The sequence below is a fragment of the Cadophora gregata genome (genome assembly GCF_030347475.1).
Source record: "Cadophora gregata isolate MNR1 chromosome Unknown scaffold_11, whole genome shotgun sequence".
Lineage (NCBI taxonomy): Eukaryota > Fungi > Ascomycota > Leotiomycetes > Helotiales > Ploettnerulaceae > Cadophora > Cadophora gregata.
The window spans coordinates 1978215-1990834 of record NW_026695934.1 but is presented as its reverse complement, the minus strand read 5'-3'; the positions used below and the strand labels follow the sequence as shown (position 1 = coordinate 1990834).

General features: G+C 50.5%; 2 protein-coding genes across 2 annotated transcripts; one reads left to right on the top strand and one right to left on the bottom strand.

Annotated features, from left to right (window-relative positions):
* Positions 1 to 296: 296 nt before the first annotated feature.
* On the bottom strand, positions 297 to 5392 carry ONS95_002767 (uncharacterized protein). The gene is made up of 3 exons (XM_058496043.1): positions 3969 to 5392; positions 3534 to 3912; positions 297 to 3450 (listed from the first exon to the last, which is right to left on the bottom strand). The coding sequence occupies exons 1-3, from the start codon at positions 4535 to 4537 to the stop codon at positions 1345 to 1347; spliced, it is 3054 nt and encodes a 1017-aa protein (XP_058354773.1). The 5' UTR covers positions 4538 to 5392; the 3' UTR covers positions 297 to 1344.
* Positions 5393 to 5659: 267 nt separating this feature from the next.
* Positions 5660 to 6160, top strand: ONS95_002766 (uncharacterized protein; the record flags this gene model as incomplete). The annotated part of the gene is made up of 1 exon (XM_058496042.1): positions 5660 to 6160. One exon carries the CDS (start codon positions 5660 to 5662, stop codon positions 6158 to 6160), a length of 501 nt encoding a protein of 166 aa, XP_058354772.1.
* Positions 6161 to 12620: the final 6460 nt, after the last annotated feature.

The window sequence follows — 12620 nt, the reverse complement described above, 5'->3', positions numbered from 1 at the left end:
TAGGTAGGGTCACCCACCGACCAGGGCGCGGTATTTGTTTTTTAATTTATGTGTGGGTGAGGGTTTGGCATGTGTTGAGGGCTGTTGATGGGGCATTGGGCATGACTGGTGTAGTTTAATGTTCTCATCGATGTGTGAAGGGAAGTTGATTGAGGGAGGGAGGTTCAAGAAATCTAGACTCGGGGTCTTGGGAAATGCATTATGGCTAGAATGAACAGCAAATACAAACACCAACCACATAGTACAGCGGGAATTACAAAGGCAAGTCTCAGTCGTTATTCAGATCCTTCTGCCCACGTCCATAAATCTAATCCATCTATCCATCCAGCACCTATAAGCACACCTCACGATGCATATTCAAGCACGGGAAAGGAGTAAGTCATAAATTGAGATTGGTACAACATCCATTACTAAATCTGTATATCATCCATCTCTCTGTCTGACTGACACGCTCTGCTCAAATCTATCAGGTATCATAGGCAAGCAAGTAAGCAACCAAGCAAGCAACCAAGTAACCGTAGCCGGAACAACAACTCCACACCACACCACTGCACCCCGCTCCACCTCAACACCATTTGTAAATTACTGTAAGAACTCCCCACTATATGCTCAAAAATCAGACTCAGATCTCATAATCCTGTCTCCTCGCCTCGCCTCGATCATCTCATCCCCAATACTCAAACCAAGGAACTTAGGAAAAAGCTTATCCTATGACCTAGCCTTTAAAAGCCAGTAGGGTCATCACACATAAACACATCCAACCATCAGATCAAACCAGAACAAATCATCAATCAAATCAAACCAGACCAGCACCAACCCGCAACTTGTCGTCCCTCGCAGCGCAAAGAGCAAGCCAGCACCAACCTTCTATCAAGCCATAAAAATTGCAAGCTGTGATCATAATGGTGCATTGGCACCGCACCACACCACACAGACAGACAGAACGAAGATAGGTTCCAAGACCCCAGACGTCCGAACGATAAAAAGCAAACGATGGTATCAAAAAATAGCACAAACATCCAATCCCACCAATAAATCCAGATACCGAGATGTCCCAAAGAAGAGAAGCGTGCGTGCAGTCGTACGTTCGCAGAACCAGATGTCCTCGCCTCCTGTCCCGCTTCCCCTTTATGTATATAGCGGAGCCGAAGTAGTGAGATGGAAAACAAGAGTCAGCCGAGTCGTAAAAATTAGGCCCAAACAAAGCCAAAAAGCACCGTTGTAATCCCGTTTATGACGAAACACAATTAAGCCGCCAGACCCCCGTATATAAATAATGTGCAGGTGAAAGCAAAAGTGGATTATCGTAATTGTCGGAATGAGATTCGTCGTCGTGGATAAGGATCATAGACTCATAGTCAACCATTCCCATTCCTGAGGCCCTGCACCGGCGCCTCCGACTCCATTCTGTCCCATGACCATTCCAGGTGGTGGTCCACCCATACCACCCATTCCAGGCATACCCATACCAGGTCCCATCGGTCTCGTCGTCATGCCAAAGCCATTTGCAAGGCCCATGTTTGTCATGCTGCCTGAATTCATCATGCCCATACCAAGCGACTTTGCAGCTTCGTTCGAACCTGTCGAGTTCTCTGGCGAATCGATATCCATACTCTCGATAGCACTGACCGATTTGCTGTGTCGTCGCTGGCGTTTGGGGGCGACCGCTACATTTGATCGTGGCATGCTAGACGCTGCTGCTCCGGGACCCGGGGTGGGTTTTGGAGGAGCTGCTGCGATTGGAACAACTCCTTTTCCACCGCTTACCCCGGTTGCACCAACGGATGACCCCGCAGATCCGTGATAAGACGTCGGTGTGCTGGCTGTACTTCCCCCTCCTCCTGATCCGGAAATCGATGGCGGACTCTGACTTTCATTGACACTTCTGGCTCTGGCGCTGGTTGGCGTAGTCGCTTGGGTTGCAGGGGCGGTATTGGTGGTTGCAACGATGGAATTCTTCCGGGTATTAGGACCACTTGTAGATTGAACGCCCATCTTCTTCGAGGCACGCGTTGCTGCACCACCGGATCCGCCAACCGGAAGAGACGCTCCTGATCCCCGGTTGCGCTTCTTGATGACATCTGTTTTCAGCGAAAGTGGTCGAACAACGCCATGCAACTTCAAGAACAGTCCACAAGCATTGCAAAGAGGGTGACCTTCGGGATTCCTCCTCCAAAGCGGAGTGGTTTGCGTAAAGCAATTTGTACAGGTCGTTGGAACACCATTCTCGCCCTGACCTGCAGCCCCAGCAAGATTCGTTGACGAGCCATGCTTCGAACCACCTGGCGATGATGGTCTACTGGGTCCTACTGAAGAGAAGCCAGACATGTTCCCCTCGGGCGGCGAGTTGGGATTTGACTGTGCCATATGCTGTTCAAACATTCCATTGCGTTGTCCCAACATAGTCGTGTTTGGAGTCGAAGCAGTCCTTGGAATCTTCTGCCGTCTGTCATTCCTTGACCGATTGTCAGAGACTGATTGCGCAGATGCATGTGTTCTCCCAAGCGACCCTCCTGATCCATCCCATTCAAGGGGCGAGGAAATATCGGCAGTTCCTCCAATTGTAACTTGTTTCCTCGGTGGACCACCTGGATATCTTGCTGCTTGTGTATTGAATTGCCCTGGTAAAGACGCATCCCACTGCAATCCTCCAGGTCCCATCTCCATATTCGGATCGTCCATCGGTGACTGACCGAATTCGTGTTGCATCATGAGGGTCCTATCAGCAAATGCTGCTCCTTCATCATCCTCGTTGTCGGAATCACCACCAAAACTGAACATGTTTTCATGCCCCATGTGAACACCAGGTGAACGCGCCGGATTATCTGGTTGGAAGACCTGCGATGGGTCTATATGTTGCGCCATTCCAAAAGATGCCGGCGAAGTAAATGAGTTCGACGGACCTGCCGACGTAACTTGCGTAAACATCGAGCCACCATTGGCGTTATACATGTACTGCGGAGCCATGGAGTTGGACAGACTTGAAGGCCCATGACTAAAAGTATGAGGTCTTTGATGGCGCATATCCATTCCGTGCTGGGGAAAGTACATTTGATCATTCTCTGGGATAGGCTGCGGGGTAGAAACAGCGGATGGATAGGCACTTGCCGGAGGAGAATAATAATCATTCGAGTTGAGGGACGAAGAGGGCATGGGGCCGTTATTGTACATGGCGGAAAATGGACCGTGTTGGACGAGGGGGGATTGTGAAGGTGAGAATGGGAAGTTGCTTTGGTAGGGTCCGGCGGATGTTATTATTGGATCATGTTCCATATTAAATGTATCAAGATGAAAGGGCAAGCCACCGTGGTTTGAGCTCTGCATATCTGGCGGATGTGGCTGATCGAGAGAATATTCATTCAGGTCATCCTCGTGGTTCGGTTCATTGGGTATCATGATGCTATTGACGGCTGGGACATGAGGGGAGAAATCCGCGGGTCGTTTCCGAGGCTAGGTTATATCAGCATCGATCATAAATGAAATGACGCTTGCCAAAAAGCAAGTTTTTCTAGCCTAAAGAAGAAATAACTCACGCGTCTCTCATCAATGCTTGTCTTTCGGACGTGTCTCTGAACATAGTTGAACTCTTCGTTGTGACGAGGGTTGTGATGTGGGACGGGAACCGATTGAGGCACTGCGAATTGGGCCGACTCTTTTCGCATCTTGATTGGGATAGCCGAAGCAACAGTGTTAGACTTCTCAATATGGGATTTCCCGACTTCCTTCTTTGTCATCTCTGGCGAGGGCGACATTCCGAGTCCAGCAGGCGTGGAGATGTTGTCCGTAAATATGTAATCATCGAGGTTCATGGGGTCCTGCTGGTGATCCATGGTTGGAGTGATTGTCTGATCCGAAGATTTCCTTAACTGAGCAATTCCACTGGGCGCAGATTGAGCCTGTTGTTTAGACAACCTAAAATGAAGAGTTAGATGATGTACATCTACAACGGTACATCCATTATAGCATACCTCGCAGCCTCTTCTGCTCGCTGTTTACGCAAATTCATAGCCATCATGCGCCATGTCAAATTCTCCATGCGCTCCGAGTTGGGTAATTGCTTCTTCGTCTTGCTGTACAAGCGCCATATTTGTGTTGCCAATGGATCCTTCCTTTGCATCTCGTCGGGGCTGTCGAGCGAGCCATCGACTGCATCGTCTTTCCATGTAGGAAAGAAACTCTCTCGCAGCAATTCCTTGCGCGCACTGCCTCCCGCTGAGAGATCCAGCTTGTCTGCCTCACTCGAACTCGAGTCTGTGGTGTTGTTGTAGGATGTCGCTCCTGACTGCGGAGTGACAGAGGTATTTGCGGTGGAGGGGGAAGTCGAGGTAAAGGCCTCGTCGGAAAATGAGCCTGCGGGTCTGCGAGGAAAGCGGAAGTCGTGCTCTGTTATTGAAGTTTCTGAGGATGATGTAGGATTAGATTGAGCCTCTCCATTGAGATTGCTACTGGCAGTGGCCATGAATGTGTCGGAAGAAGGTGGTGGGTGGGCACGCTGTAATAGTCCCCCACGCTCTTCATATTGTGCCGCGCCAGACATTATGGGAAATGCTCCAATGGAACAGACCCTCCTCTATGCAATCCTAGATGGGCAACCGGATAACGCCAGTGTAGAGTGATGTTGTGAGTTTTGTCTAGGGATCAGGCGCAAGAAGAGTGGCGCTCGATTTTACTTAATGATCGTGACGTTGTGCTGGTTGTGTCTTCCCTCTTTCTCGTCTTTGTCTCGCTCTCGCTGCTCGTCCCAGAGCCAGAGATGACTTGGGGATCCGATCCCGCGACAATTTACAGCTTTGCCGTGCTTGCAGGCGGGGTGACAAGAGGGCAGCTTGGTCGTTGGTCGAGTGCGCGAATCAAATGCAGGGTGTAGGCGACGATACCCGGCGGGGATTCCTGTGTTGCAGTATGATGAGGATTGCTCGTCGCTGTCAACTGAAGCCGCAAAAGTATGCAAAGGACGATGATGCGCAGATTTTGCCTGAGTTTGGAGTCGGGCGAGGTGGGATGCGAGGTGTAGGAGGAGGAGGAAGGAGTAGTCGGCGCTCAAGTGAAGAAGTCTCGACCCTCGCTGTCGGTGTATGGAGGACGTAGTGCTTCACTTCCAGTTCTTGACATGCGATTTCCGCCGCCGAGAGAGGCGGTACCGGGTACTTCTGGTGAGAACTGTGTAGTGTAGTGTAGTGTAGTGTAGTGTAGTGTAGTGTACTGGCCCGTGGTGGGCGTCCGTCGTCGGCAGTAGTGCAGCGTGGTGGAGGAGTAGTGGAGGTCGAATACGACTGGGATGAGAAGAGTCCACTACTTCGTAAGAACGAATAGCATCACTGTACACCCCTACAGGGAGCCCACGCTTGTACTGCAGCTGTGCCTACGGACCGTTTCCCTCCCTTTGTAACTATGTATGGCGTGTCTAGGCTAAGTGTAGATCTAGTGTCTAGAATATCTAGCAGAGTGTCATCCGCTCTAGGTCTTTCCCACCGGGAAGACGCTGCTTCAGTGGAACAGCAGGTGAAGGGAGCGAGTCGTTCGTTTCGGTAGTAGCATTTCCCTAGCAAAGTGACTGGCATGGCATGGCATCACTAGCAGCAACTGACTTCGTGAGTGTGTGTGGAGCCCGTAAACAGCGAGCCACTGAAATTCCAGCGAGTCGTACCGATAGAAAAGAATGCCTGTCTCTCCTGCAACGATGGCTGTTGCCCCTAGTCCTCGGCCGGACAAGCCTGCTGCAGGCCTGCCGTGGGTGGTGTGGAATCCTGTGCAGCGGCGCTTTACTGTAGTGGAGGTCGAAGCAATGCTGGTCAAGGCTAGACACAACCCAGACCACGCCGGACCCAGCCCAGTCAAAACCCGATCCTTTACCATTACTGACTGTCCTCTGCAAGCAAGCTCCTCGAGTATTCCCATGCCTATTCCGGACGAGGAGGGGCATATTATAATAATAGAGACTAATCTGATACTCCCTCAGAGGACGAGTCGAAAACTGCTCGATTTGACGTACCCAAACATCCCCCAGAGATTCTCCATCCGTCCGCTCAAATGCGTACGGGAAGACGACGATCGAACTGGGCTGTGGGGTCATCATGGTAGCATCAGATACAGATGGATAGCGAGTGAAGGATGGGGCAAAAGGCCAGCGGATGAGCTTCACCTATGTTCCGCAGAATGAGGGGCATCATAACTCTGTTCCACATGGTAGTGAACAAACCGGATGTGGTTCATGGTCTTTCAAGAAGATGGGGGAGTTGCAGAACATGGACTTTCACCTGCTCTATTCAGAATATCATTACATACTCAAATACAACCCCATTGCAACCCTTCAACTTCGAGGTTGAACAAAGCTGCAATTCATGCTTGCAGGACAGGCCAGAAGCGCCTTCCATCGGCCCTCAAGCCTCACACATGGCAGACACTCTGTTGAATTAGCGGGTGGTATGGGCTGCCTCCTCCTGTCAATGTGCCAATCTTCGAATATCTACCGTGCCGTCTTGTCTGCAAGCCCTTGAGCTTCAATACGCACTCGCTATCCACTTACTCGCAGCAGCAAAGTAGCAGGTACATGAACGTGTCACTGCTTGCATCCACGCGCCGTCCATGAACCACAATGCCAATTCTCTCCACCAGATCCTGCATCTGCATTGAGCTCACTTTCCGAGTCTTGAATCTCCTTTCTGTACCCCATTTTGTCACCGTATACTAAGTTTCCATTTCCCCTCGCAGCGATTCATCACTAAACCCCTCATAAACTTGCTTCAGGGGATTTCCCCCACGAAGCGAGACAAGCGAGACTTGCAAAATTTCCCGTCCACATCCCCAATACCACCCCACACCTCAATTTATACACCATAAAATGGGATGAAAAGCAAATATAAATCTCACATGGGTTCCAGGGTTCCTCCACTCAGACTTGCCACAAAATAGGATGACATCGGCCGATGCTTTGACACCTCCATCATCTCTCATGGCTGAAATGGCACGCCAGCCCACCCTCCCAAAATGCACACATACCCACCACGCACCTACCCTTGTACATGCACAGCAGGGCACCCTGTCCTGCATCGCGGGATCAAGTGGGGGTAACTGCTTCATTCACACGCAAAGCCAACCACTGCTGCCACCAGGAGCTTGACCTTCCATGCTCGTTCTGGGCCAAAGCAAGTCACACCCACGCAAACCCAAATCAGCAGTAAAAATCATTCCCCCGCCTGTCAGAGTGTTTACATTTTGACTTTTTTGACTTTCCAGCACGCCGGGAAGACGACTATCGAAAACCAGGCTGTCCATCTGGGAAACCCGAACTCTCCAGCCCTGTAAAATGCCTTACAGCCTGAAATACAGCAAAATACTCCCCAGGAAACACAAAGCCACTGACTCGTAAACCTCCGGGTTTTCCCTGTTTACAGACCGTATTTTAACGACGAGTGGATGTCCCCGGCACAGAAGCTTCCCACCAAACCTTCACTGCAATCACGTCTGCCCAGCAGGAAAGTGACAACACCAACGGACTTATGTGCCGTCAACACCGAAAACGTCCCCATACAACGGGCGAAGTTGCAACGATCCAGGAAGGGAAGACCCAGAAAATACAGCGAATCTGCACAACACTGCAGCAATAGCTTCAGAAATAACCGACCGGAATCCCCCCTCCCACGAACCATTCCCACCAACCTCGTCTGATACGCTCAAAGGTACGGAGGTACAGTCCCATCAGGGCAGGGGTAGCTTTTGCCCCTCTTCCCTCTCACAGCTCTTACAGGCATTTCACAGGCTCTCAATTGGCCAATCCTTCAAAGACAGCCTGTAACTCTCGTCAAATGCAAAGCCTAGCCTTCTCAAGCTCCAAAGCCTTGCGTAGCAGTTCGTTTCGCCTCCTGCCTCTCCAACAAGAAAAAGTAAACAGAGGGCGCCAAAACCCCACACAAAGTCCTCGTTTCTTTTTGAAGATCTCTCTCTCTCTCTCCATTGAGTTTCTCTCCGCATGAATAATGATCCATTCCCATCGGACTAGCCTCGGTCAATTCTCCTCCTAATCGCCGCCGCATACCGTACCGTGCGCCCTCACAGATCTTGGAACTCACATGTACAGTTTCCAGATTCGATGATCTACGAAGAAGCAAAGAAGGTGCGGACGTACAGCGACTCCGTCTAACGCCTGCAACAGAAAATTTCTGAAGCATCATCCGGGGCTGAAATCCTGCTACAACACGCCAACCAGATGAAATTGTCGCAGAGCAGGTTGTAATCAGTCACATTGTAAAAGTGCAAAACACAATTTTTTTCTTCACTTGCTGCATCATCTTCGCCACAACAGACATCCATCGAGCATGCGTATCGACGGCGACACCCGCTGCGAACTCGGCCATGCGCCTAGAACTCGGGCACAAAATACCGTTTCGTTGGCTTACAGGAGCATTAGTCTTCGCGAGTGGGTCGATAGTCAGCACGTTTCCAGCTCTCTTTATCCGGGCTTGCCATGTAGATGTCGTCAACATCGTCGGCGTTAAGAGGGGCAGAAGTATCTCAGCGGAGAAAGTGTTGTTGCGGACCTGACCTGGCCTGACCTGATTATTGACCCTTACGGAGTCCAAGCCTTGGTGATGGGTAGTATCAGACGAACAAGTCCTCGCCTAGAGTAACAAAATCAGGAATTAAGCAGGTTGCGAAAAAGCTAGATATCCATCTTGACGAAATTCCATATTTACTCCATCGATCCTGACCATCCCATCCACTTCAATTGGGCTCAGATTCAGGGTCCACTCCACCAGGTCTTGAGAGAACAGCGCGCCGTGCACGACGCACAGAGAAGCGACCTGGGTCGAAACAGCATTTTGACAACCAAGCGACCAAAGCAGCGAATTGACACTCCGTATGAACCTGGCTTTGGCGTAAGCTCTGATAGAAAGCCATGAAACTCTGTTGTAAACGGTTGAAAGTCTATCACGATTAGGCTTTCATTACCGACATGTGAAGCCCATATTACTGGTAAACAGCTGCTCTAGCTCGATGTTTCCCTGAGCTATTTTCGCTCCTTGTCCGAGACTCCGAGTCTCTCGGATAGCACATGAGGAGGAGCATGTGCTAAAGACTGAATAAATATCCATCGGCTACATGCGCGAGAACCTGCCGAGTAGATTTAGATCTACAGAAACAGCGACATCAATCTTCCTCAAATTGATTGATTTATTGCTTACAACCACGAGTATCGCGATTCGCGAGGATCCAGCCCAGATTTCGCTAAGTCGGCGCAGAGCCGACAAAGCCAAAGGTGAGAAAGGAGACAAGAGACAAGGGTCCTGCCTGTTCCACTCCAGGGGACGTACTGCCCCGCTGCTTTGAAAGTCTGTGGGCTTGGGTGGGGACTTCAAGAGACGACCCCTCCATCCATAACCTCGTCGTCGGCCCAGAGTCTATTTCTGAAATAGCCTGAACGGAGATCTCCAGGATAAATTAAAGCCTGCGACGTATCCTGACGTTCAATACTTACCGGTGGCATGACAGGCGGTAGTTGTAATATCACAGCTGGTATCGGCATCAGAGGACTTTTTACTGGTAGGGACAAGGACTCCGGTCTTGCGCTCAATTTTCTGATATTCAAGCAGCCAAGAAAGGTACTTTGTTTTTCTGCTGCTTGACATCGATCACTTCCATGATATCGACGAAGCAGCATGCTCTTCGATGTCATCTGTATGGCGATCCCCTCGACCCACGGGAGCTATGTCAACTGAGAAATAAGTTCTACCAGCCCAGCGGAGTTTTCAGAAATCGGTCTAGCTGGTAGCAGCACTCTCCTCCGAGGCTCCGATTCGAGGGCACATGAACATCCCGAAGTATTCCGACGGGATACCTCCACTACCTACCGGATGTTGACCGCAATAACTCGATCAACGATAATTGCTGTTAACTGCGGATTCATTTAGATGTTCTTGATCCACACCATCTGGTTGAGGAGGAGAAGATGAGGACAGGCAGACAATCAATGAACGGGTCCACCGACTGGTCGCAAGCTGCACAGTTGACGACTTTCGAGGCTGGCGAGGCTGGGCACGGAGCCACATCTTCAACGTTCAGGATGCGGCCCCTCGTGGGAGTGGAGCAAGTCACTTTATAGTGGAGTCCCATCATGAGGCCGCTCCATGCTGGAAGGCTGTCAAGCATGACAGCTAGCTTTGATCCCTGTGCCTAAAGCCTAGAAAGTCTGCAAAAACTCTAGATCTAGGTCCTTGCAAGGAAAACCTAGTAACCTGCTGCAGAGGGTACCGAGTCGCAAGAAATCACGGATAGCGAGCTGGTGAGCTCCATTCATACCCGCAGATGCCGTCAATTAGTTAAAAGATCTTCATTCTGAAGACTAGATATATTCCGGATGTTGTCCTCGGGAGTCGGTAAGTCCCCTCTCATCAATTGGCAGTCGTCAGCAAGGTGACAAGGTCCCACCACAACTAGATTGCTGAACGGACCAAGTTGGATCTGCGAGAAATAGTGCCATGGCGAGTCATGTAAAGCGCCGACCGCACCTACCAGGCCCTCAGATCTGAGCATTTTAACCTTTTCTGGCTTCTTCAGATTCCTGAGATCTCGGATCCTGGAGTACAGAAAAAGAGTGGTTTCAATATTCACGTGCAATAATGCTCTAGCCCCCCCCCCCCCCCCCCCCCCCCCCCCTTGCCCTGGAGAAACGAATCTCCGTTCATCTCCAAGGAGATTTGATGCCCCTATGAAAATTTAGAGCTGCTCTGGACCATGATGGCATCAGCCTTTTCATGCACATCTCAGAACGGTGCCTCAATAATTCAAATGTTGTTAGCGGCGGTTCTTGCTTTGTCGTCGAAAGCAGCCAGTCAGCGTGTGCCTAACACTGCTTGCATGTGATTTCGAGCTTGGAGGCGTCTTTTCGCGACGCTGAGGCTTGCGGTGCTAGACATAAGGCTGGGATTATGCCTTGATCGGTGGTGCTCCACTGGAAGCTTACTGCTCTCGTCTCGGGATAACTACGGTTGATGGCGCTCCGGCAAGTAGTTGAGTTAATGGGTGCTGCTTTGAGTTCGGCGAAGTGAACGGTTTGAGAACTTGAAAACATCTGTCCAGCGCTGGAAATAGTAATCATCCGTCCACCCTCCCGCTCAGCCATCCATTCTTTGTAAATATTGGAACTGCTTGCCTGCCCCCTTTGCCCAAGCCTTGTGTTTTCAAGATGCGTGTTTTGTGACAGAAGCTGGGTGGCTGGATGTAATGCTGTGTGGGGGTTACCTTCCAATGAGAGAATTGGGTGAAAGCCCCGGGATTTCAGTTATGTCGCATCCTCAATTCGTAGCTGGTCCATGTGCTGCATGTGTGGCCCTGCAGACGCGGGTTAGAGTCACCTTGTCACTGGTAAAAGCTCATGGGCATGACGAAAAGACGTGACACCACACTGAGACAAACCATTCAACACCATAGAATCGCGTGGGGGTTAGCGAAGGAAAGCAATTTGGAAGCTTGAGGTTGCCATCCCGGAGCTGTGCATCAACTGGTGATGCAAGCTGCTTTCCGGAGACGGCCTCCTCCGTGATGTGTATGGCTGCAAGAGAGATGAGCGCGGCTGCCGATGATATCCAAAGCACAAGGTGGTGGTTGGGGATCGCGAGAAGTTGAGCCTAATTGAACGGAGATTTGGGGGCAAGAGGCGGTGACCAGAGGGACAAGACGGGAGTTGTCAACGGGGTACACAGACACAAAGTGACACAGCTCGACGCGGGGTGACCTGGTGGGATGTAGTGAGCACGCTGTAGAGGCGGTGATGAGGTTCCCTGGACCAAAGAAGATGAGCATCCAGATGTCTGAATCGAAGTGCGGTTGTCTCCATATGGCTCGAGTCAGGTGATGGGTATGGTTAGATCCTCAGGAGAGCGTCGACGGGATGGTCCAGAATATGTGCTGATGCCAAAACTTCGAGATGGGTTTGTGAATCGCAGAGGTGGGCACGCGACATCTTATAGACGCTGTGAAATTGCGTCTTATCAGAGCGGGCAACATTTGTTTTGTTTTGACAATGATACCATCCTAAAGTCCCATCACGACAAGGCCACTAACCCTTAAATCTGACTCGCGAGTTGCTGGTCTCCGATACCAATTTGATTGCTGTGCGCATTCTTATTCGACTTCGCCGTGCCCGACCCCTTGATTCACCCCGGATCTCACGATACCTGAGAGATAAGTGAACCTCACCTGATAGTCAAAATTCTCACCTCAGCCAACTGAAAGAGGACCAACGCGGAGCCGTTATATGCCGGCACTCTCCCGCCTGCAAGACAGAACCTGGGATTTAGATATCAATCGACTGCAATAGGAAAATGCAAGCTATCCGAGAAATGATAACCCAGTAAGTTCCTAGTCTTTGATTGTCCCTATCTCCAGTATCCTGTGTAGCCTCAGATTGCGATAATGGCACGTCTTACATGAGCAATACAAATTGGGAATTACTTTCTGGATGAGGCCTTGGCACCGCTTTTTGAGACCGAGATTGGATGAGCCACCTTCTTGTAAGAGCTGGTACGCCATGGCAGCCATGGCCCAGATAAAAGATAAGTACAGGCGACGCCGCCGGCAAAGAGATAACCGCACGTGGTAGTATGATAGGGGATATGGATAAA

Bases quoted from the DNA above. Each gene is read 5' to 3' on its own strand.
- ONS95_002767 (XM_058496043.1), bottom strand. From the start codon at position 4,537: ATGTCTGGCGCGGCACAATATGAAGAGCGTGGGGGACTATTACAGCGT. The intron at 3,913-3,968 runs GTATGCTATAAT...TCTTCATTTTAG, and splicing joins CGAGCAGAAGAGGCTGCGAG to GTTGTCTAAACAACAGGCTC. The intron at 3,451-3,533 runs GTGAGTTATTTC...GATATAACCTAG, and splicing joins CAAGCATTGATGAGAGACGC to CCTCGGAAACGACCCGCGGA.